Source organism: Pseudophryne corroboree, chromosome 2 (genome assembly GCF_028390025.1).
Source record: "Pseudophryne corroboree isolate aPseCor3 chromosome 2, aPseCor3.hap2, whole genome shotgun sequence".
In the NCBI taxonomy this organism is placed as follows: Eukaryota; Metazoa; Chordata; class Amphibia; order Anura; family Myobatrachidae; genus Pseudophryne; species Pseudophryne corroboree.
Window position 1 is genome coordinate 552,957,066 of NC_086445.1, and position 25,279 is coordinate 552,982,344.

A 25,279-nucleotide genomic window follows, 5' to 3' on the forward strand; every position below is an offset into this window, starting at 1 on the left:
TGTGTGCCTCCCAAGGAAAGCAGTGATACATAGCGTAGCCTGCCTAGGAACGAGTTGGCATTTGCGAGATGCTGCTACTGGTGTCGCTGCTGTTGTTGATGCGGGAGGCCATACATCTACCCAGTGGGCTGTTACAGTCATATAGTCCTTAGTCTGCCCTGTTCCACTTGTCGACATGTCTGTGGTTAAGTGGACACTAGATACAACCGCATTTTGTTGGACACTGGTGACTCTTTTTCTGATGTCTGTGTACATTCTCAGTATCAAAAATAACAGGCGCTTAAAATATAGAAATACTCAGCAGTCAATAACAAGTTGTGCAAAGGTGCAAGAAATATTGTAGCAGCTTGACATAAGCATCCAAAAGAAAAAAATCACGAAAGAAAACCACAAAATCCTACACACAGAAATAAAAAAACTTTTTTTCTAAAAATGATTCCAAATCATACCTAGATGATAAAAACGAAAAGTCCACACTCTCAGCTGGTCAACATGTTTCGGCCTAGCATAGGCCTTTATCAAGACATCTATATATGACTATATGACTGTAACAGCCCACTGGGTAGATGTATGGCCTCCCGCATCAACAACAGCAGCGACACCAGTAGCAGCATAGTTCAATATCCCAAGTGTATGGGGCATTTTTATAATAAATACTTTTTTTATGGATTGATCGTGATCTAAAATCCTCTTTTTTGTCTGATGTCCATGGGGGAATATTCATACACGAAATCGATATAAATGATCTACTACACGGTGATCCATTGAAAGAAACCCAGATGCGTTTGAATACGATCATTTCTTCTGTGAGTAGGGTACGCCTTACCTGCATCTGATACAGTGTAAAAGATACCTTTATATGCTTTAAGCATACCTCTGTCTGTGTGAGTGAGGTACGCTTATTTCTTGGGTAAAGGGGGTCTTCACTTGAACCGACTATTTCCAGACACCGAGGTGGATTAAAAAGATACCTTTATATGCTTGTTCACTTCACCTGGGATGTGAGTTTGGGTACGCCCTTTTAGTGGATGTGCATCACCTTTGCCGTGTGAACGTTTCTTACATTTAAAGAGACTTATGTACTGTTTGAAACATATCTACACATATATATACCATTTCTCTTTTATGCAAAACCGGAGTGACTGAAAAATCCTTCAGAAAAAAAGAAAAAAAGAAGAGGGTCATCCATTTTGCAGTTTGGAAATCCCACCATCTTCCCATATTCCAGGGATGTTTTCCTGCTGAGTATTTCTATATTTTAAGCGCCTGTTATTTTTGGTCCCACTAATGTTTGTTTAAATTGTGTTGTTTTGAACATTTGGTGAGGTTCTTTCTTGTGGTGAACGAATTTACGGGCAGCTCTGTTGTTAGCGCCAGTTACCAGGGATTCACAAAATAATACTTTATTCTCGGTATCGCCTGCCTAGAGAAGTGGAACCTAGATGGGATTTGATACCGGGGACGCAGTACCTCAAACAATTTTCGAAGTCCCACTGAACTAATGGCGGATACCGGACGCACATCTAACACCAACATAGCTGTCAAGGCCTCAGTTATCCGCTTTGCAAAGGGATGACTGCTGTCATATTTAATCTTCCTCACAAAGGACTGTTGGACAGTCAATTGCTTACTGGAAGTAGTACAAGTGGTCTTCCGACTTCCCCTCTGGGATGACGATCGACTCCCAGCAGCAACAACAGCAGCGGCAGAAACAGCAGGTGTACCACTCAAGGATCCTATGGAGGAATCCCGGTTAGGAGAGGACTCCTCAGTCTTGACAGTGACATGGTCTGATGTTCCTGACTCAGGAGGAAGTTGACGTTGAGGGAGGTGATGGTGTGGCTTGCAGGAGCTTGAGTACAGGAGGAAGAAGGGATTTAGGTGTCAGTGGACTGCTTACGCTCTTACCCAAAGTTTCACAACTTGACACTGACTTCTGATGAATGCGCAGCATGTGACATATAAGGGAGGATGTTCCAAGGTGGTTAACATTCTTACCCCTACTTATTACAGATTGACAGAGGCAACAGATGGCTTGCCACCTGTTGTCCGGATTTGTGGAGAAATAATTCCACACCGAAGAGGTGACTTTTTTAGTAGTTTGCCCAGGCATCACAGTGGGTTTCTTCATGCCACAGACAACAGGTGTCTCCCCCGGTGCCTGACTTAAACAAACCACATCACCATCAGTATCCTCATCGTCAATTTCCTCCTCAGCGCCAGCAACACCCATATCCTCATCCTGGTGTACTTCAACAGTGACATCTTCAATTTGAATATCAGGAACTGGACTGTGGGTGCTCCTTCCAGCACTTGCAGGGGGCGTGCAAATGGTGGAAGGAGCCACCTCTTCCCGTCCAGTGTTGGGAAGGTCAGGCATCGCAACCGCCGACACACTTGGACTCTCCTTGGGGATTTGTGATACCATCTCAGAACGCACAGTTCTTTTCTGTGCTCTTTCCAGCTTAACTCTTTTAATTTTTCTAGCGGGAGGATGAGGGCTTCCATCGTCATGTGAAGCTGAACCACTAGCCATGAACATAGGCCAGGGCCTCAGCCGTTCCTTGCCACTCTGTGTCGTAAATGGCATATTGGCAAGTTTACGTTTCTCCTCAGACGATTTAAAACAATTTTTTTTGGTTCTTTTTACTGAACTTTGGCTTTTTGGATTTTACATGCCCTCTACTATCACATTGGGCATCGACCTTGGCAGACGACGTTGATAGCATTTCATCATCTATGTCATGGCTAGTGGCAGCAGCTTCAGCACTAGGAGGAAGTGGTTTTTCTTGATCTTTCCCTATTTTATCCTCAAAATTTTTGTTCTCCATTATTTTTTGGGAGTTATATAAGACAATATGCGGCACAGGAATGACTGGAATGACTGATGGACAGGACACTACCACTGGTCTGATGCAGCACAACACAACAACACTGTAAGAGACTAGTGGTTGTTGTTATTATTATTATACATCAGCAGTGGACATATAGCAGCAGCGTATACCACTGTGACTGCCTCGTCACTGTAATGATTGATGGACAGAACACTACCACTGGTCTGATACAGCACAACACAACAACACTGTAAGGGACTTGTGGTTGTTGTTATAATTGTTATACGGCAGCAGTGGACATATAGCAGCAGCGTATATCGTCACTTGAATGACTGATGGACAGGACACTACCACTGGTCTGATGCAGCACAACACAACACCACACCACTTTATACAGCTACACTGTATATATGGCAGCAGAGGACACCAATACTGTGTCTGGCTGGACTGATGCAGCACAATACACTGACTATACTTGACTGGACAGCACAACACAGCACCACTTTATGCAGCTACACTGGATATATTGCAGCAGAGGACACCAACACTGTGACTGGCTGGTCTGATGCAGCACAATACACTGACTACACTGGACAGCACAACACAGCACAAGACTTGCCATCCCACTTTCCCGCCCCCACACAGACACTGAACACTGAGGAAACGTCCTCTCAATACACTCTCCGAGACTGGAGTGAAAATGGCCTTGACGCGGTGCTCCTTATATGGAATCCAAATCCCGCGAGAATCCGACAGCAGGATGATGACATTTTGCCGCGTTCGGGTTTCCGAGTTAACGGGTAAACCCGAGCCGGGCTCGGAACCGAACTCGGAAGGCAAAGTCCGGTAGGGTTAGATTCTCTGAGAACCGAACCCACTCATCTCTAGTATAAATAAGGACTTTGGAAAAGGACACTGATATCCGAGGCCTGACGAAGGGAGACCGATACGCGTAGCCATTGAAGGGAAATCCTGTGTGGACCGTGCATTACTAGCTATGCCTGAGGAGTGAGGACCACCTACTTGGAGTATAGCCGGGACTCTAATTAAGCATTGGTCTGAACTCTTTTTTAGACAAATTACCGTCTGGTAGGAGCACTTACACATTGGAATAATCTTCCCTTTATATGTTTTTAAATGTGTAATGTCCTAAGTGTGTGTTTTAATAAATAATTTTTTCAAAACTGTATCACACGATGCGACATATGTGTCTTTTTCCATATATATATATATATATATGTATATATATATATATATATATATATATATCTGGAGAGTTCTTAAAGTAGAGCAAGCACTTTTAAAGAATCCATATGTGTGCTGTTTTGCCTTGGAAAACGTTTATGCTTCAAAACCTCATTTATTTGGGGGTATTTTTAAGGTAATCATATCTCAACAAGGGGGTACCTATTGACCGATTGTGGATTTCCTTCACTTATAATACAGTATGTGCATTTACCTCATTTCTATTTTGAGGTAACACCTGAGGTAATTGAATCATTGTGAAGGGGTTTGAATTTTTTTGACTGCGACTTTGAAGATTAGTGATATATATTTCTTTGGAGGCTGCACCATTCCTTTGTTTAGGAGCGCTGTATTAAGTACTACATTGTTGTCTTCTAGTTCAGACTTGATCACAGCAGCCGATCAGGTCTGAACTGCACATGCGCCGGCGCATGCTAGACAGCCGACGGCTGTCTCAGCCCTGCGATTGCCTCTGCGGTCTCTGGGCGGGAAGGGACAGACCGGCAGCGTTTGGCCACCGTCTAGGGAGCGCAGTCCGGCCAACGCAGATGTGCCCGGACTGTTGGGGGCGTGGGCCGCGGAGGCTGCGTGATGTCACATGCAGCTACTGTGACCCTCACAGCGACGAGTAGCTCCTGCCAGCGTGCAGGGAGCTACTTCTAAATTACAAAAGCATTGCCGCTGTGCGATGCTTTTGTACTTGTGCGGGGGGGTTCGGGCCTTACATGCGGGGTGGACTAGCCCTGTGCTGGGCGTCCCCCCGCATGTCTGTGTGACTCATCGTAGATGTGCTAAGTGTTTGTTTGTTGTTTTCTCAATACTTTCATTTGTAGTCTCATTAGTCTTAGCTAGTGTTTCCTCTTATTCTCTCTCATTCTCGGTTGATGCCTTGTTACCTCGTAAAACCTGGGGGCATCGGAATCTGGGCGGACCTTATTCGCCCATTCAAACGTGGCTGCTAAAGGAGAAGACTAGCTCTGCAGGCACAAATTGACTACTAGGAGAAATAACAGAGTCGGTGGGTAGTGTTGGTGTTGCTGCTATTTTCCATTCCCAGCTGCAGTTTTACACGTCAGTACCAGGTACTCCGCAGTTGCTACCCGATCTCCAGAGTTCCAGGTACTCAGTTTATAACACAGCTGGTGTCTCATGAGATGACATCATCAACCTTGTGAGACCTACACTTCAGAGACAGGTCAGGAAAGCCAGAGTGGATGGCTTTGCCATCATGGACTAAGCTAAGTCTATGGTAGGGGTGGGCAAAATACGGGCCGCGGGCCGGATGTGGCCCGCAAACCGATCCTGTCCGGCCCACTGCCTCCCACCAGCGAGCAATGACAAGCGGCCCGAACGGCTGAGCTGCTTGTCATTGCTCTGAGCTGCAGTAAATCCAAGCTGCCGGTGGCGCCTCTCTCCCCTGCTGCTGCATTGTAGCAGCCTCCTCCCTCCTCCAGAGTCCCCAGTGACAACGGCTGGGTTCAGCCGAAAAGGGGCGGAGTTACGTGTCGAGGAGGGGGCGGGGCTACACTGGACCTCAGGGGGCGGAGCTACACGGGACAAGAGCCAGACTTGTACAGAATAGATCCATCCTTCCTGCCACTGCCAGCCAGCCAGATCAGTAAAGTTAATGGGAAAAGTGAGTGAGAGAAAGAAAGAAAGGTTTGTGTGATAGTGTGCGTATATTTGTGTGTGCGGGCAGTGGCGTCAGTCTATTTTTATGTTTGGGGGAGAGATCTTTAGCTCTCGCTGTACCAACCCCTCCTGTGTTCTGTCACCATGTCACCCCCGTGTTCTGTCACGTATAACCCCCCCGTGTCCTGTCACTGTCACCCCCCCCCCCCGTGTTCTGTCACTGTGTCACACCTCCCGTGTTCTGTCACCGTGTCTGTCACACCCACCGTGTTCTGTCACTGTGTCACACCCCCCGTGTTCTGTCACCGTGTCACCCCCCCATGTTCTGTCACCGTGTCACCCCCCGGTGTTCTGTCACCGTGTCACCCCCCCGTGTTCTGTCACCGTGTCACCCCCACCGTGTTCTGTCACCGTGTCACACACCCCGTGTTCTGTCACCGTGTCACCCCCACCGTGTTCTGTCACCGTGTCACACACCCCGTGTTCTGTCACTGTCACCCCCCCTCCCCGTGTTCTGTCACTGTGTCACCCCCCGTGTTCTGTCACCGTGTCACCCCCCCCGTGTTCTGTCACCGTGTCACACCCCCGTGTTCTGTCACCGTGTCACCCCCGTGTTCTGTCACCGTGTTTCCCCCACCGTGTTCTGCCACCGTGTCACACACCCCGTGTTCTGTCACCGTGTCACCCCCACCGTGTTCTGTCACCGTGTCACACACCCCGTGTTCTGTCACTGTCACTCCCCCTCCTCGTGTTCTGTCACTGTGTCACACCTTTCCCCATGGGCCATAAGACACTGGATAATTTGCTTGCTGCACAATAATTATCCTAAATAAAATGTTAATGTGTAAAAGGGGGCTCTACCTGCTGTAATGTGTAAAAGGGTCTTTACCTTCCATACTGTGTAAAAGGGGCTCTATCTGGTGTAATGTGTGTAAGTGGCGCTGTGTGGCGCAATTTGAATAATGGAGACTATTGTGCAGCCTAATATGAATCTGTATTATTTTTTGCCCACACCCCTTCCACATGAAGCACGTCCCTATATTTTTGGCAAGTGGGGGGAGCTGCTATTTTGTATGTGGCCCTCGGATGCTGACAGGAAATGTCAAGTGGCCCCTCAGCTGAAATAATTGCCCACCCCTGGTCTATGGGGTAAATTTACGAAGGTGAGAGATTTTTTTTAGAACTGGTGATGTTGCTCATAGTAACCAATCTACTTAACATTTACCTAGCTGCTTCTAGAAGATAAAAAATAGAATCTGATTGATTGGTTGCTATGGGCAACATTACAAGTTCTAGAAACCTCCCAACTTAGTAAATGTACCCCTGTCTGTGAGATAGAAGGGTGGGGGGCACCACTTGCTAGTACTTGAGCCCATCACTCTGTTGTTCTGCCACTTCTCCATCATGCTGTGGACTTATGTAGACACTAGGGTTCCTATACAACCAGGACATCATTAACATGTTTATCTCCACCAATGAGATACAGAGGGTCTGATTTCTATTATCATGTGGTGTTCAAGTCTTATTGCTGATACTTCTTGGAGTGCTGGGAGAAAACCTGTTTTTTATTATTTAGAATAACACCTAAGAACTAGAAGTATTACTAAATCGATTGAGCCGCTACCATTTTATATTGCTGAAAATGTGACCAGTACTGCCAAACAATATTGCAAGTTATTATTGAATAGGAGATATATATGCAACCATTTGTAATAAAAAAAGGTTATTAATAAGAGATAGAGAGACCTCAGATGAAAGAAAACTCAGAGAAATACTAGAAGCCATGTACAGATTAGTCTCAGGAGGGGGAGAAGTGTACTTTTACCATAGACATTGTAGCAGTGGAATCCTAAAATAGAACACAATAGTCCAGGGCAGAGGCGTCACTAGGGTTGGTGTCACCCGGTGTGGTAACTCATGGTGTCACTCATGGACCTCCTACTGTATCACACCACACGGAATTCTTAGTTATGTTTTTGCACTAGTTTTACTTGTAAATCATAAATCACTGAATGTAGTGGCAATAGTGACATAAACTACTAACAAAATGAACATTATACAGATGGAGCCTCCGTTATTATTGCTCCGTCTGTCTATTTATATATTATATCACAGTGGTCAAAGTGGGGCAGTGTCCACTCGAGGGTGTACTGTGGCACACGCCGATAAAATGGGTATAGGCAATCAGAAGGGGCATGTCCTTAAAAGGCACTGGATGAGAGAGAGGACACATGGTGGAGGACGGACTGAGGAGGACGGGGGAGATGCTGGGTGGAAGAGGACGCTGGGTGGGAGAGGGACATACTGGAGATTGGAACGCAGGGTGGGGATTGGGATGCAGGGTGGGGATTGGGACGCAGGTTGGAGAGTTGGGACGCAGGAATTGAGAGATGCTGGGTGGGAGAGGACGCAGGGCGGGAGAGGATGCAGGGTGGGAGAGGGACATGCTGGGAATTGAGAGATGCTGGGTGGGAGAGGACGCAGGGCAGGAGAGGACACAGGGCAGGAGAGGACGCAGGGTGGGAGAGGATGCAGGACGGGAGAGGACGCAGGAGGGGAGAGGACGCAGGGTGGGAGAGGGACATGCTTGGAATTGAGAGATGCTGGGTGGGAGAGGACGCAGGGCGGGAGAGGATGCAGGGTGGGAGAGGGACATGCTGGGAATTGAGAGATGCTGGGTTGGAGAGGACGCAGGGCGGGAGAGGATGCAGGGTGGGAGAGAATGCAGGGTGGGAGAGGGACATGCTGGGAATTGAGAGATGCTGGGTGGGAGAGGACACAGGGTGGGATAGGATGCAGGGTGGGAGAGGACGCAGGGTGGGAGAGGGACATGCTGGGAATTGAGAGATGCTTGGTGGGAGAGGACGCAGGGCGGGAGAGGATGCAGGGTGGGATAGGATGCAGGGTGGGAGAGGGACATGCTGGGAATTGAGAAATGCTGGGTGGGAGAGGACACAGGGTGGGAGAGGACGCAGGGTGGGGATTGGGATGCAGGTTGGGGATTGGGACGCAGGGTGGGAGAGGATGCAAGGTGGGAGAGGACGCAGGGCGGGAGAGGACACAGGGCGGGAGATGGACATGCTGGGGATTGAGCGATGCTGGGTGGGAGAGGACGCAAGGTGGAAGAGGGACATGCTGGGACTTGAGAGATGCTGGATGGGAGAGGACGCAGGGCGGGAGAGGATGCAGGGTGGGAGAGGACGCAGGGCGGGATAGGACGCAGGGTGGGAGAGGGACATGCTGGGAATTGAGAGATGCTGGGTGGGAGAGGATGCAGGGTGGGAGAGGACGCAGGGTGGAAGAGGACGCAGGGTGGAAGAGGGACATGCTGGGAATTGAGAGATGCTGGGTGGAAGAGGACGCAGGGTGGGAGAGGGACATACTGGGGATTGGGACGCTGAGTGGGAGAGGGACATACTGGAGATTGGGACGCTGGGTGAGAGAGGGACATACTGTAGATTGGGACACTGGGTGGGAAAGGACGCTGGGTGGGAGAGGGACATACTGGAGATTGGGATGCAGGGTGGGGATTGGGACGCAGGGTGGTAGAGGACGCAGGGTAGGAGAGGACGCAGGGTGGAAGAGGGACATGCTGGGAATTGAGAGATGCAGGGTGGGAGAGGGACATGCTGGGAATTGAGAGATTCTGGGTGGGAGAGGACGCAGGGTGGGAGAGGACGCAGGGCTGGAGAGGGACATGCTGGGAATTGAGAGATGCAGGGTGGGAGAGGATGCAGGGTGGGAGAGGGATATGCTGGGAATTGAGAGATGCTGGGTGGGAGAGGACGCAGGGCGGGAGAGGATGCAGGGTGGAGAGGATGCAGGGTGGGAGAGGGACATGCTGGGAATTGAGAGATGCTGGGTGGGAGAGGACACAGGGTGGGAGAGGACGCAGGGTGGGTATTGGGACGCAGGGTGGGTATTGGGACGCAGGGTGGGGATTGGGACGCAGGGTGGGAGAGGATGCAAGGTGGGATAGGACGCAGGGCGGGAGAGGACGCAGGACAGGAGATGGACATGCTGGGGATTGAGAGATGCTGGGTGGGAGAGGACGCAGGGTGGAAGAGGGACATGCTGGGAATTGAGAGATGCTGGATGGGAGAGGACGCAGGGCGGGAGAGGACGCAGGGCGGGAGAGGACACAGGGCGGGATAGGACACAGGGCGGGATAGGACGCAGGGTGGGAGAGGGACATGCTGGGAATTGAGAGATGCTGGGTGGGAGAGGACGCAGGGCGGGAGAGGACGCAGGGCGGGAGAGGACGCAGGGCGGGAGAGGACGCAGGGTGGGAGAGGACGCAGGGTGGGAGAGGGACATGCTGCGAATTGAGAGATGCAGGGTGGGAGAGGACGCAGGGTGGAAGAGGGACATGCTGGGAATTGAGAGATTCTGGGTGGGAGAGGACGCAGGGTGGGAGAGGACGCAGGGCGGGAGAGGGACATGCTGGGAATTGAGAGATGCAGGGTGGGAGAGGACGCAGGGTGGGAGAGGACGCAGGGCGGGAGAGGGATATGCTGGGAATTGAGAGATGCTGGGTGGGAGAGGACGCAGGGTTGGAGAGGGACATGCTGGGAATTGAGAGATTCTGGGTGGGAGAGGACGCAGGGTGGGAGAGGATGCAGGGTGGGAGAGGGACATGCTGGGTGGGAGAGGACGCAGGGTGGGAGAGGATGCAGGGTGGGAGAGGACACAGGGTGGGAATTGAGAGATGCTGGGTGGGAGAGGACGCAGGGTGGGAGAGGATGCAGGGTGGGAGAGGACACAGGGTGGGAATTGAGAGATGCTGGGTGGGAGAGGACGCAGGGTGGAAGGGGGAGATACTGGGGATTTTCGTTTAATTTTAGAGCCTACCAGCTCCAGCGGCGGCAGGTACAGGAACCAAGCGCCTGGCTCATCTTCTGTGTGCGCCAGGAGGTGCGCTCCGGCGGTGGCAGGCAGGGATGAGAGTGCCGCCAGCTGCAAAGACGAGAGCCGGGCGCACCCCACGTGGGCCCCGTGCACTCGACTCAAGTCTCCTCATATTCTTCCTCCCAGAATGGCCTGCGGTGCTGGCGTATAGAGATTGCGGCAGTACGGACCCGGCGGCGCCGCACGCGGTGAACACAAGCAGGCCAGGCGGGTGTGTGAATTACTTGGTGCCTGGGAGTGAGTGTGGGTGCGGACGTGGATGGGATTGAGGTGCAGCTCTTTTTGGTGTCACCCCATTGAAGGGTGACACCTGGGTGCGCGCCGCACCCCCCGCACCCCCGTCATGACGCCACTGGTCCAGGGCCGTAACTAGGTGTGTTCGAGAGGGGCCTCGCACACAGCGCAGAGCCCTGGGGAGTGCACAGTCACGGACCTGTTTAACACTGTACGGAGCATCAGAGCTCCGTACAGCTCCATTGCCCAGCCGCAGCCCGCCCCAGCACAGCAAGCTGCCTCAGCTCCACTGTACGGTCTCCGTACAGTGCAGCTGAAACGGCTTGCGGCTGGGGCATGTTGGCGGGTCCTCCCCGCTCCCATACTCCGTACTACGGAGCATGGGAGCGGGGAGGACCCGCCAACATGCCCCAGCCGCAAGCCTCAGCTCCACTGTACTGAGCTTCAGAGCGGGGAGGACCCGCCAACATGCCCCAGCCGCAAGCCGCTTTAGCTCCACTGTACGGAGCATCGGAGCAGGAGGACCCGCCAGGAGCCAGCATTTCCCCGCTACAGGCCGTCTCAGCTCCATTGCCCAGCCGCAGCCCGCCCCAGCACAGCAGCACCAGCCAGTGTCACAGAGGACAGCGTGGAGAGATGGTCTGTCTGTTTCTCTCTCTCTCTCTCGTCGCTGTCTGCCGTAATGTGTGAAAAGGGGGATGCTGTCTGCTGTAATGTGTAAAAAGGGGGACGCTGTCTGCCGTAATGTGTAAGAAGGGGACACTGTCTGCCGTAATGTGTAAGCAGGTGGACGCCGTCTGCCGTAATGTGTAAGCAGGTGGACGCCGTCTGCCGTAATGTGTAAAAAGGGGGACGCCGTCTTCCGTAATGTGTAAAAAGGGGCCGGTGTCTGCCATAATGTGTAAAAAGGGGGACGCCGTCTGTCGTAATGTGTAAAAAGGGGGACGCCGTCTGCCGTAATGTGTACAAAGGGGACGCTGTCTACCATAATGTGTAAAAAGGGGACGCTGTCTGCCGTAATGTGTAAAAAAGGGGGACTGTCTGCCGTAATGTGTAAAAAGGGGACGCTGTCTGCCGTAATGTGTAAAAAGCGGGACGCTGTCTGTCGTAATGTGTAAATGCCGTAATGTGTAAAAAGGGGATGCTGTCTGCCGTAATGTGTAAAAAGGGGGACGCTGTCTGTTGTAATGTGTAAAAAGGGGGACGCTGTCTGCCGTAATGTGTAAAAAGGGGATGCTGTCTTCCGTAATGTGTAAAAAGGGGGACGCTGTCTTCCGTAATGTGTAAAAAAGGGGGACGCTGTCTTCTGTAATGTGTAAAAAGGGGACACTGTCTGCCGTAATGTGTAAAAAGGGGACGCTGTCTTCCATAATGTGTAAAAATGGGACACTGTCTGCTGTAATGTGTAAAAAGGGGGATGCTGTATTCTGTAATGTGTAAAAAGGGGGACACTGTCTGCCGTAATGTGTAAAAAGGGGGACACTGTCTGCCGTAATGTGTAAAAACGGGGGACTGTCTGCTGTAATGTATATAAAGGGGACGCTGACTGCCGTAATGTGTAAAAGGGGCTCTACCTGGTATAGTGGTGCTACTGTGCGGTGTAATTTGAATAATGGAGACTACTTTGCACCGTAGTATGAATTGGTATTATTTTGTGGCCACACCCTTTCCCCATGAAGCCATGCCCTTAATTTTTTGCGCGTGCCTAAGTTGCGCACTGCCGATATTTTACATAAGGTGTGTGTGTGTGTGGGGGGGGGGGGGGGGGGGGGCAATGCCATTTCTTGCACACAGCGCTAAAATGCCTAGTTACGGCACTGCAATAGTCATTACTTTACATGTGTGGAAGCATTCAAATTTCTGTAAGGATCTGAACCAAAACACCATGAATGTTTGTGGTTAATTAAGTTAATTCAGTAAGGTATAAATAAGGACTTTGAAAAGGACACTGATATCTGAGGCCTAACGAAGGGAGACCGATACGCGTAGCCATTGGAGGGAAAACCTGTGTGGACCGTGCATTACCAGAATTGCCTGAGGAGTGAGGACCACGCACATAATTTATTTGTTGTTTTCTCAATACTTTCATTTGTAGTCTCATTAGTCTTAGCTAGTGATGTGCACCGGAAATTTTTCGGGTTTTGTGTTTTGGTTTTGGATTCGATTCCGAGGCCGTGTTTTGGATTCGGACGCGTTTTGGCAAAACCTCCCTGAAAATTTTTTGTCGGATTCGGGTGTGTTTTGGATTCGGGTGTTTTTTTACAAAAAACCCTCAAAAACAGCTTAAATCATAGAATTTGGGGGTCATTTTGATCCCATAGTATTATTAACCTCAATAACCATAATTTCCACTCATTTTCAGTCTATTCTGAACACCTCACACCTCACAATATTATTTTTAGTCCTAAAATTTGCACCGAGGTCGCTGGATGACTAAGCTAAGCGACCCAAGTGGTCGACACAAACACCTGGCCCATCTAGGAGTGGCACTGCAGTGTCAGACAGGATGGCACTTAAAAAAAATATTCCCCAAACAGCACATGATGCAAAGAAAAAAAGAGGCGCAATGAGGTAGCTGTGTGACTAAGCTAAGCGACCCAAGTGGCCGACACAAACACCTGGCCCATCTAGGAGTGGCACTGCAGTGTCAGACAGGATGTCAGATTTAAAAAATAGTCCCCAAACAGCACATGATGCAAAGAAAAAAAGAGGTGCACCAAGGTCGCTGGATGGCTAAGCTAAGCGACACAAGTGGCCGACACAAACACCTGGCCCATCTAGGAGTGGCACTGCAGTGTCAGGCAGGATGGCACTTCAAAAAAATAGTCCCCAAACAGCACATGATGCAAAGAAAAATTAAAGAAAAAAGAGGTGCAAGATGGAATTGTCCTTGGGCCCTCCCACCCACCCTTATGTTGTATAAACAGGACATGCACACTTTAACGAACCCATCAATTCAGCGACAGGGTCTGCCACATGACTGTGACAGAAATGACTGGTTGGTTTGGGCCCCCACCAAAAAAAAAGCAATCAATCTCTCCTTGCACAAACTGGCTCTACAGAGGCAAGATGTCCACCTCCTCCTCATCGTCCGATTCCTCACCCCTTTCACTGTGTACATCCTCCTCCTCACAGATTATTAATTCGTCCCCACTGGAATCCACCATCTCAGGTCCCTGTGTACTTTCTGGAGGCAATTGCTGGTGAATGTCTCCACGGAGGAATTGATTATAATTCATTTTGATGAACATCATCTTCTCCACATTTTCTGGAAGTAACCTCGTACGCCGATTGCTGACAAGGTGAGCAGCTGCACTAAACACTCTTTCGGAGTACACACTGGAGGGGGGGCAACTTAGGTAAAATAAAGCCAGTTTGTGCAAGGGCCTCCAAATTGCCTCTTTTTCCTGCCAGTATACGTATGGACTGTCTGACGTGCCTACTTGGATGCGGTCACTCATATAATCCTCCACCATTCTTTCAATGGTGACAGAATCATATGCAGTGACAGTAGACGACATGTCAGTAATCGTTGGCAGGTCCTTCAGTCCGGACCAGATGTCAGAACTCGCTCCAGACTGCCCTGCATCACCGCCAGCGGGTGGGCTCAGAATTCTTAGCCTTTTCCTCGCAGCCCCAGTTGCGGGAGAATGTGAAGGAGGAGCTGTTGATGGGTCACGTTCCGCTTGACTTGACAATTTTCTCACCAGCAGGTCTTTGAACCTCTGCAAACTTGTGTCTGCCGGAAAGAGAGATACAACGTAGGTTTTAAATCTAGGATCGAGCACGGTGGCCAAAATGTAGTGCTCTGATTTCAACAGATTGACCACCCGTGAATCCTGGTTAAGCGAATTAAGGGGTCAATCCACAAGTCCCACATGCCTAGCGGTATCGCTCTGTTTTAGCTCCTCCTTCAATGTCTCCAGCTTCTTCTGCAAAAGCCTGATGAGGGGAATAACGTGTGACAAGTTCAAAGGGTTGCAGAACCTTGCACAACGTTGAAATCATTCTCCACTGCGCTTGAGTCAGGTGCATTCCCCCTCCTTTGCCTATATCGTAGGCAGATGTATAGGCTTGAATGGCTTTTTGCTGCTCCTCCATCCTCTGAAGCATATAGAGGGTTGAATTCCTCCTTGTTACCACCTCTTGCTTCAGATGATGGCAGGGCAGGTTTGTTTGCTGGTGCTCCAGTCTTCGGCACGCGGTGGCTGAATGCCGAAAGTGGCCCGCAATTCTTCGGGCCACCGACAGCATCTCTTGCATGCCCCTGTCGTTTTTTAAATAATTCTGCACCACCAAATTCAATGTATGTGCAAAACATGGGACGTGCTGGAATTTGCCCAGATGTAATGCACGCACAATATTGGTGGCGTTGTCCGATGTCACACATCCCCAGGAGAGTCCAATTGGGGTAAGCCATTCTGCGATGATGTTCCTCAGTTTCCGTAAGAGGTTGTCAGCTGTGTGCCTCTTATGGAAAGCGGTGATACAAAGCGTAGCCTGCCTAGGAACGAGTTGGCATTTGCGAGATGCTGCTACTGGTGCCGCCGCTGCTGTTCTTGCTGCGGGAGGCAATACATCTACCCAGTGGGCTGTCACAGTCATATAGTCCTGAGTCTGCCCTGCTCCACTTGTCCACATGTCCGTGGTTAAGTGGACATTGGGTACAACTGCATTTTTTAGGACCCTGGTGACTCTTTTTCTGACGTCTGTGTACATTTTCGGTATCGCCTGCCTAGAGAAATGGAACCTAGATGATATTTGGTACCGGGGACACAGTACCTCAATCAAGTCTCTAGTTCCCTGTGCATTAACGGTGGATACCGGAAACACGTTTCTCACCACACAGGCTGCCATGGCCTGAGTTATCCGCTTTGCAGCAGGATGACTGCTGTCATATTTCATCTTCCTCGCAAAGGCCTGTTGGACAGTCAATTGCTTACTGGAAGTAGTACAAGTGGTCTTCCGACTTCCCCTCTGGGATGATGATCGACTCCCAGCAGCAACAACAGCAGCGCCAGCAGCAGTAGGTGTTACACTCAAGGATGCATCGGAGGAATCCCAGGCAGGAGAGGACTCGTCAGACTTGACAGTGACATGGCCTGCAGGACTATTGGCTTTCCTGCCTAAGGAGGAAATTGACACTGAGGGAGTTGGTGGTATGGTTTGCAGGAGCTTGGTTACAAAAGGAAGGGATTTAGTGGTCAGTGGACTGCTTCCGCTGTCATCCAAAGTTTTTGAACTTGTACCTGACTTCTGATGAATGCGGTCCAGGTGACGTATAAGGGAGGATGTTCCTAGGTGGTTAACATCCTTAACCCTACTTATTACAGCTTGACAAAGGCAACACACAGCTTGACACCAGTTGTCCGCATTTCTGTTTAAATAATTCTACACCGAAGAGGTGATTTTTTTTGTATTTTGACCAGGCATGTCAATGGCCATATTCGTCCCACGGACAACAGGTGTCTCCCTGGGTGCCTGACTTAAACAAACCACCTCACCATCAGAATCCTCCTTGTCAATTTCCTCCCCAGCGCCAGCAACACCCATATCCTCATCCTGGTGTACTTCAACAGTGACAACTTCAATTTGACTATCAGGAACTGGACTGCGGGTGCTCCTTCCAGCACTTGCAGGGGGCGTGCAAATGGTGGAAGGCGCAATCTCTTCCCTTCCAGTGTTGGGAAGGTCAGGCATCGCAACCGACACAATTGGACTCTCCTTGGGGATTTGTGATTTAGAAGAATGCACAGTTCTTTGCTGTGCTTTTGCCATCTTAACTCTTTTAAGTTTTCTAGCAGGAAGATGAGTGCTTCCATCCTCAGGTGAAGCTGAACCACTAGCCTTGAACATAGGCCAGGGCCTCAGCCGTTCCTTGCCACTCCGTGTCGTAAATGGCACATTGGCAAGTTTACGCTTCTCCTCAGACGATTTTGATTTAGATTTTTTGGTCATTTTACTGAGCTTTATTTTTTTGGATTTTACATGCTCTCTACTATGACATTGGGCATCGGCCTTGGCAGACGACGTTGATGGCATTTCATCGTCTCGGCCATGACTAGTGGCAGCAGCTTCAGCACGAGGTGGAAGTGGATCTTGATCTTTCCCTATTTTACCCTCCACATTTTTGTTCTCCATTTTTTAATGTGTGGAATTATATGCCAGTAATATATCAATAGCAATGGCCTACTACTATATATACTGCGCACAACTGAAATGCACCACAGGTATGGATGGATAGGCGACACAGAGGTAGGTAGAGCAGTGGCCTACTGTACCGTACTGCTATATAGTATATACTGGTGGTCAGCAAACTGTGCAAAACTGAAATGCACTACAGGTATGGATGGATAGTATACTTGACGACACAGAGGTAGGTAGAGCAGTGGCCTACTGTACCGTACTGCTATATAGTATATACTGGTGGTCAGCAAACTGTGCAAAGCTGAAATGCACCACAGGTATGGATGGATAGTATACTTGACGACACATAGGTAGGTAGAGCAGTGGCCTACTGTACCGTACTGCTATATAGTATATACTGGTGGTCAGCAAACTGTGCAAAACTGAAATGCACCACAGGTATGGATGGATAGTATACTTGACAACACAGAGGTAGGTAGAGCAGTGGCCTACTGTACCGTACTGCTATATAGTATATACTGGTGGTCAGCAAACTGTGCAAAACTGAAATGCACCACAGGTATGGATGGATAGTATACTTGACGACACAGAGGTAGGTAGAGGAGTGACCTACTGTACCGTACTGCTATATAGTATATACTGGTGGTCAGCAAACTGTGCAAAACTGAAATGCACCACAGGTATGGATGGATAGTATACTTGACGACACAGAGGTAGGTAGAGCAGTGGCCTTCTGTACCGTACTGCTATATAGTATATACTGGCGGTCAGCAAACTGTGCAAAACTGAAATGCACCACAGGTATGGATGGATAGTATACTTGACGACACAGAGGTAGGTAGAGCAGTGGCCTTCTGTACCGTACTGCTATATAGTATATACTGGTGGTCAGCAAACTGTGCAAAACTGAAATGCACCACAGGTATGGATGGATAGTATACTTTACGACACAGAGGTAGGTAGAGCAGTGGCCTACTGTACCGTACTGCTATATAGTATATACTGGTGGTCAGCAAACTGTGCAAAACTGAAATGCACCACAGGTATGGATGGATAGTATACTTGATGACACAGAGGTAGGTAGAGCAGTGGAGTACTGTACAGTACTGCTATATATATAGTTACACTGGTGGTCAGCAAAATTCTGCACTGTACTCCTACTATATACTACAATGAAGCACAGATATGGAGCGTTTTTCAGGCAGAGAACGTATAATACTGGTGGTCACTGGTCACTGGTCAGCAAAACTCTGCACTGTCCTCCTCCTATATAATACTGCTGGTCCCCAGTCCCCACAATAAAGCAATTAGCACACTGAGCACAGATATTTGCAGCACACTGAGCACAGTCAAATATGGAGCGTTTTTCAGGCAGAGAACGTAGATATTTGCACTTGCAGCACACTGAGCACAGATATTTGCAGCACACTGAGCACAGATATTTGCAGCACAATTTGCAGCCCACTGAACATAGAAACTGAGAGGACGCCAGCCACATCCTCTCACGATCATCTCCAATGCACGAGTGAAAAATGGCGGCGACGTGCGGCTCCTTATATAGAATACGAATCTCGCGAGAATCCGACCGCGGGATGATGACGTTCGGGCACGCTCGGGTTAACCGAGCAAGGCGGGAGGATGCGAGTTGCTCGGACCCGTAAAAAAAAAGGTGACGTTCGGGCGGGTTCGGATCCCGAGGATCCGAACCCACTCATCACTAGTCTTAGCTAGTGTTTCCTCTTATTCTCTCTCACTCTTGGTTGGTACCTTGTTACCTCGTAAGACCTGGGGGCATCGGAGTCCGGGCGGACCTAATTCGTCCATTCAAACGTGGCTGCTAAAGGAGAAGACTAGCTCTGCAGGCGCCAATTGACTACAGGGAGAAATAACGGAGTCACTGGGTAGTGTTGGTGTTGCTGCTATTTTCCATTCCCAGCTGCAGTTTTACACGTCAGTACCAGGTACTCCGCAGTTGCTACCCGATCTCCAGAGTTCCAGGTACTCAGTTCATAACACAGCTGGTGTCTCATGAGATGACATCATCAACCTTGTGAGACCTACACTTCAGAGACAAGTCAGGAAAGCCAGAGTGGATGGCTTTGCCATCATGGACTAAGCTAAGTCTATGGTGTAAATTTACGAAGGTGGGAGTTTTTTTAGAACTGGTGATGTTGCTCATAGTAACCAGTCACATTCTACTTAACATTTATCTAGCTGCTTCTAGAAGATAAAAGATAGAATCTGATTGGTTGCTATGGGCAACATCACAAGTTCCAGAAACCTCCCACCTTAGTAAATTTACCCCTAACTGTCTGTGAGATAGAAGGGTGGGGGGCACCACTTGCTAGTATTTGAGCCCAGGGGGTAAATTTACTAAGATGGGAGTTCTATTTAAGATGGGAAGTTGCCCATAGCAACCAATCAGATTCCAGGTATTATCTTCTAGAAGGGTCTAGATAAATGAGAAGTAGAATCTGATTGGTTGCTATGGGCAACATCCCATCTTAAATAGAACTCCCATCTTAGTAAATTTACCCCCATCACTCTGTAGTTTTGCTACTTCTCCATCATGCTGTGGACTTATGTAGACACTAGGGTTCCTATACCACCAGGACATCATTAACATGTTTATCTCCACCACTGAGATACAGAGGGCCTGATTCAGAGATACAGTAAATAAATAAATAAATAAATAAATAAAAGGAGAACAAACAATAAACTCCAGGAATTAATCATGTTGCAATGCAATAGGTGCAAATGCATTTTTTTCTTTTTTTTCTTTTCTGCATGCATTGTAAATACTGGCTTCTTTTGTATGTAGCAAACAAATACTGTGCAGCTTTGTAGTTACACTGAAATACAGAATTAAGCTAGAACACTATTCCACAATTACAAATCTGTCTGCATATTTTAACTCTTTCCCTTCATCATAACAATCATCAATTTCTCCAACGACCTCACCTCATTTGTTAGCTGGTGGGTGAAAAAGAGAACGTTCAAAAGAAAAACTGACAGCAGCGATCCCACATTCCCCACCTACTTACTGGTAAATTACTACTTTATTATCACGTGCACCAATACAGTGACAAACACAGGATTTTAATGGGGGGGTTTCGGGGCACAAAGGGGCTACATGCCACGAAACTTTGGTTCACGCATTTGTGATGTTTTTAATACAGCTATTTTTGCACAAAAGTCCTGGAGTGCCGCTGTCTGTTTTTTTATATACTGTATATACATACTGATGCTGCTGCCGATACTTACAAACACACACACACACAGAGTACAGACATACATACACTCACACACGGCAGAGACACCCACCCATCCAAATAACAGCAAGAACAGACCCCGTTGCACCGCCTGCCCGCCCGGAGATAGCCATTGCCGGAGTGCCGGAGATCATCACTGTCTCATCTTTTCAGTGAACAGTATTTCCCCGGCTCCGCTACCCTGCGCCTCCCCCGGCTCCAGAAGAACTGCTGTCAGGAGCTGTGAGCTGCGCGCTGCCGCTGCCTCTGCATGCTGCCTGCGGCCAGGCTGTCACAGTAAGTACGGAGGCAGCTGGGACAAAGCAGCCTATGCTCCTCCATTTAAAAAAAGAATAGTTTAATAAATCGGTCAGTGGCACCAATTGATCAGTGGCCAGGGCGGGTTTCTAAGTACTCGGATACCCCCCCCCCCCCCCCCTGCATGCGCGTATGCCAATATACAGAATGACATTCCCGAAACACAAGGACCATGTAACTACTTTAGTCCAATACTATGTATGTATTGCAAATGAACTTAAACTTGAAATTATCTCTGCATACAGCCAATGGTCATCACACATTGATTGCAAGGAACTTACCCACCCTCTTATGCTGCTTTCAGATCGCAAATGCCAGGTCGCACCCGGGAATTGGAAGCGGGTCCTTCCCAGGTGTTACCCGGCATTGCTATTGGGGACGGGAACTGCAACAGCATCTGGGGCGGAGGCGGCGATGGGAGATGAGATCATCTCCGCACTGCCTCTCCCTGTGCTGTAAACAGGTCCCGGGTCACATCGACCTAGGTAACCCGTTCACACTGCACCTGACCCGGTAATAACCCTTCTTTATTCCCGGGTTGAATTACTGACTCAGGGGACCCGGGATTTCTGAGAGACCCTTTCACACCGCACAGCGACCTGTGTCGACCTGTCAATATACCGGATTTTGTCACAATATATATTTCTTTGACTGGATAGTATGTCTGTGTTTTATATCAGCTGTGTTTTATATAACCTCACATATACACTTTTTACAGCTCGATCTCCAGCTCCTTTGGGGTGCAAAGGAATAGGGCGTCACATTGTCAGCACAATGGTTGCAGTCAATATTAAGCCGTAGTGTGCCTGGGCAGGGAGAAATGAACATGGCACCTTGGAACACCATTGTGGGATTCCTTACACCTTATGCTATCCATGATCTTCGGTAAACCTCTAAAGTTGTTAGTGTATACAGATGTGTCCACATACACCTTGCCCCAATGTAGGCGTATGGCCGAATTAGCCATGCAATTTAATCTGAGATTTAGCCACGCCTTGTCATTTAAAAAAAAAAATATGCTACTTTAATCTGCTTCTTTATACAAATTCTTTTGCTGCAAAAAAAATAAATGTGTATCCGTACAATCCCTACTCGTGGTAGAGCGATTTTTCCATGCTAAGCATTCCATGCCAAATAAAGCAAAAAGGGAAAGGTGTTTGAGGACACATCTGTATGGTGCAAAAGACTGAGCTATACCTTGTCTTAAATAAAGCCATTGCAAACCATTTGTATAACATTTGACTTGGGTTTAACACAGTGATCCAGACACTTACTAGTTGTTGACCAGGTGTAGTTTGATCTGGCTGTCCTGGTGCCATAGCTGTTTAAAAATAAGAAACGGTTTGTAAATAACAGTTCTGGAAGGTAATTCATTGTATTTGAAATAAAGGCCCTCATTCTGAGTTGATCGCTCGCTAGCTACTTTTTGCAGCCGTGCAAACGCATTGTTACTGCCCACGGGGGAGTGTATTTTCGCTTTGCAAGTGTGCGATCGCATGTGCAGCCAAGCGGTACAAAAACATTTTGTGCAAAACAAGACCAGCCCTGTAGTTACTTATCATGTGCGATGATTCCAGTGACTGAGGTCCCGGAATTGACGTCAGATACCCGCCCTGCAAACGCCTAGTCACGCCTGCGTTTCCCCTACCACTCCCTGAAAACGGTCAGTTGACACTCATAAACGCCCTCTTCCTGTCAATCTCTTTGCGATCGGCTGAGCGAATGGAATCGTCGCTAGAAGCTTTGCACAGCAATGATGCTGTTTGTACCCGTACGACGCACGAGCGCATTTCAATGCATATGCATGCGTAGTTTTGCCATTTTTTTACCTGATCTATGCGCTGCAAAAATCGGCAGCGTGCGATCAACTTGGAATGACCCCCCAAGTTGTATTGCATACATTATGATAATGTCTAGTGGTCCTCTGTGTACTGCCCTGTTTTCAGAGTACACCATACATGGAATGCAGAGTATTTATGAAAATGTTATTTTAATATTACAAACATTTGAGAGTACCTGCTGTTGTGACAGGCGCTGCAGTATCTGCTGGAGCAGAAGTCATTTCTGCTGGAGCGAAATTAGTTGCATCTAAAGCAGCAGCTACAGAGATCCCAATCCATATGAATAGGCAGCCTGCAAAACAGAAGAGCACTTTTATGTGGTCCATATGTATTTAGCAGAGTAAAGACTTGTCCTTAAGGCATTTTTCCCATAAGGAATTTTTCCCATTTTCAGATTTTAATGCATTGCTCAAACATATTTTAACAACTATTTGTCTTTCTGCCCTCCATCTGTATTTTTGTCCATGTATGTACTGTATAGCCCTAGAGAGGCATATTTTGTTTTATAAGAATACAACATAAAGCTGCTCTCTTAATGTCATTTTTAGCAATGCAAAGACTTCAGCAGAACATAATTGTATCATATAGCAACAAAAATAATTCCACTGAATGATATAAGAATATGGCTGAAAAGCAAAGGAGGATAAAACCAAGCGGGTCGTATACTACACCCAACCAAGCATATCTCCCAATAGATATATATATATATATATATATATATATATATATGGGCAGTCCTGATTTAAGGGCTCTGCTCCAGTTTCACAGTTCTGCTTTGTGGGTCGGAAGGTTGGAGGGTATTACGTATCAATTAACCGCTACTCTGCTGCTGTATGCATAACAGCAGGTGAGAGAGACTGACTTCCCAGCCTTTCCCCACTTCGATCAGTACCCAAAAAATGGGACTGTCCAAAGTTATAACGCTTGGGAGATTTGATCTTGCCAATCAATGGATGTTTGGAGAGGAGGGGAAGGAGTTCTGAGGTAGTACTTCAAATGTACTAAGTATGCCCCTGCAGTTGTGCCACTCACTCCATTGGCACGTGGGCAATCGCTCTGCTCCTGGTAAAAATCAGTGAAGTTGGGAGGTACTGTATGAGAAATGCATTTAATAAATATTGTAGAAAGACAAGTACAAACTAAGTAAATTGGTCCTGGATAAGACAGTTATTTTGCAAAGAGCAGTCAGATGCTATTTATGTCATACAAATGAGCATACACAGTCGAGCAGTAGTAGTAGAGTAGAGATCACAAGATGCTACAGCTAGGTAGTGAGTCTGATACTCTGGCAGCTATCTTCAGCCAGAGTGGAGATTAATGTCAGACCCAACACCATTCCTCTGGGCAAAATCTTTGAGGTTCACAAGGAAAGCAGGGAACCTTTGGAATTGCTGTCATTTAGCTGTTGTTTACTTTAAAACAGTTCTTGCTGTTGAACCAACATCGCAGAAGGTGAACTCACAGTGAAGGTATAATAATTAATAATGACAGGCTTGAGTGAAATACATTGCCAACTCATAGAGTTCAAGGTAGTTTGAGTAGAAAAGCCACTGTATTGATACTTTGAAGACTTTTGAAGACTAGTGTAACCTTGTTTAACTTTATGCTGAAAACTCTTAATTTGAGATGTTAAAAAGAATGCTAGACCTTTCCCCCAGGGCTCAGTTTTAGAACTACATGTTTCTACTTATCAGCAAAGTCTGCATAATGGAGTTCAAGCGGTTTGAAGATTATTTCTCACACCATAGTTTAAAGAAATTACGTACAACTGGTAATGCTGCTACCAGGACAGGAAGATGGCACTAGTACAGAACAAATGGGTAAATGAGATGTGGAATTGTGATAGTGGTTACTGTGGGCAAACATTGTCCAAGGTAGTAGATCCAAGCAGTCATCTTTATAACTGATTGACCACAAAGTTTTCCCATTGCATTTTGGGTGGCAAGCGTTGAAAAAAAATGACTTTGATAAATGCTTTATAAAGAGAATTTTGATAGAAATAGTACACCTTGGCCATATATACTTGTTTGTGGACACCTGTGCAGACGTAAGACCTCCTTCAGTAAATGATGTGCAAGTTTCAGGGCAGAAGGTAACCCATTAAGAGTAGGAAAGTTAGCAGCTTTTGTGAAGATGGTATTATAATTTCTACATGGCAGCAAGTCAGTTACAAATTCCATGGAGGTGTGTGACTAAGGATAAGTGGGTACAGGCAGTGTATGTAATGGACCTAGAGCTGTTTGATGTGGCAAGGTGTGCCTTGCGGGTGCAGGATATGCAGAAATTAGATCCTTAACATCTTTTTGGAAAGTTGTCCACCAGTAATGATGAGACAACAGGGCAACAGTTTTAGTTATACCAGCACGGCCTACAAAAAAGTGTAATTTGCTCAATGATGAGGATTAGGCTGCCCATTCAGAGCAACCAGAGATTGTCCAGGATGTGGAGTTTGATGTATAAGGGTTAAGTTATACCACACAGGTGTGATCAATGATGGGTCTGCTTTCCTCTCTCCTGATCCTGCAAATCGAAAGATCAAGTTAGACTGTCATCTTTCATCTTATTTCCAGATCGATACATAAGGATAAGATTAAATCTACGAAACAACAGAGACCATATGGCCTGTCTGGGATTATATCTGGATACACACTATGAGATTATCTGTCCAAACTTTCTGGTTGGAGCGGAAATCTAGCAATGTATGGAAGCAAATAACAATCAAAAATTTGTTCCATAAAGCCATAAAATGAGCCAAAATAGTCGTTTGGATAAATTGGTTAACTCAATCGATTTAACCAAATTGTCTGAATGATAATTTTTGTCTTTTCCAGTGTTTTGGAGCAAATGGTCAGTTGTCATTTGCTCCCAT

The 25,279-nt window shown here is 47.8% G+C and overlaps 1 protein-coding gene across 2 annotated transcripts in view; it reads right to left on the bottom strand.

Annotated features, from left to right (window-relative positions):
• The window catches only part of LOC135050967 (uncharacterized), a 182,986-nt gene that overhangs the window by 83,207 nt on the left and 74,500 nt on the right, over positions 1-25,279 (bottom strand). For both annotated transcript variants that reach the window (XM_063957193.1, XM_063957192.1), the window contains exons 5-6: positions 22,586-22,702; positions 21,844-21,890 (exon numbers count right to left, since the gene is read on the bottom strand). In XM_063957193.1, coding sequence (XP_063813263.1) covers positions 21,844-21,890; positions 22,586-22,702 — 164 coding nt within the window. The remainder of the gene's footprint in view (positions 1-21,843; positions 21,891-22,585; positions 22,703-25,279) is intronic.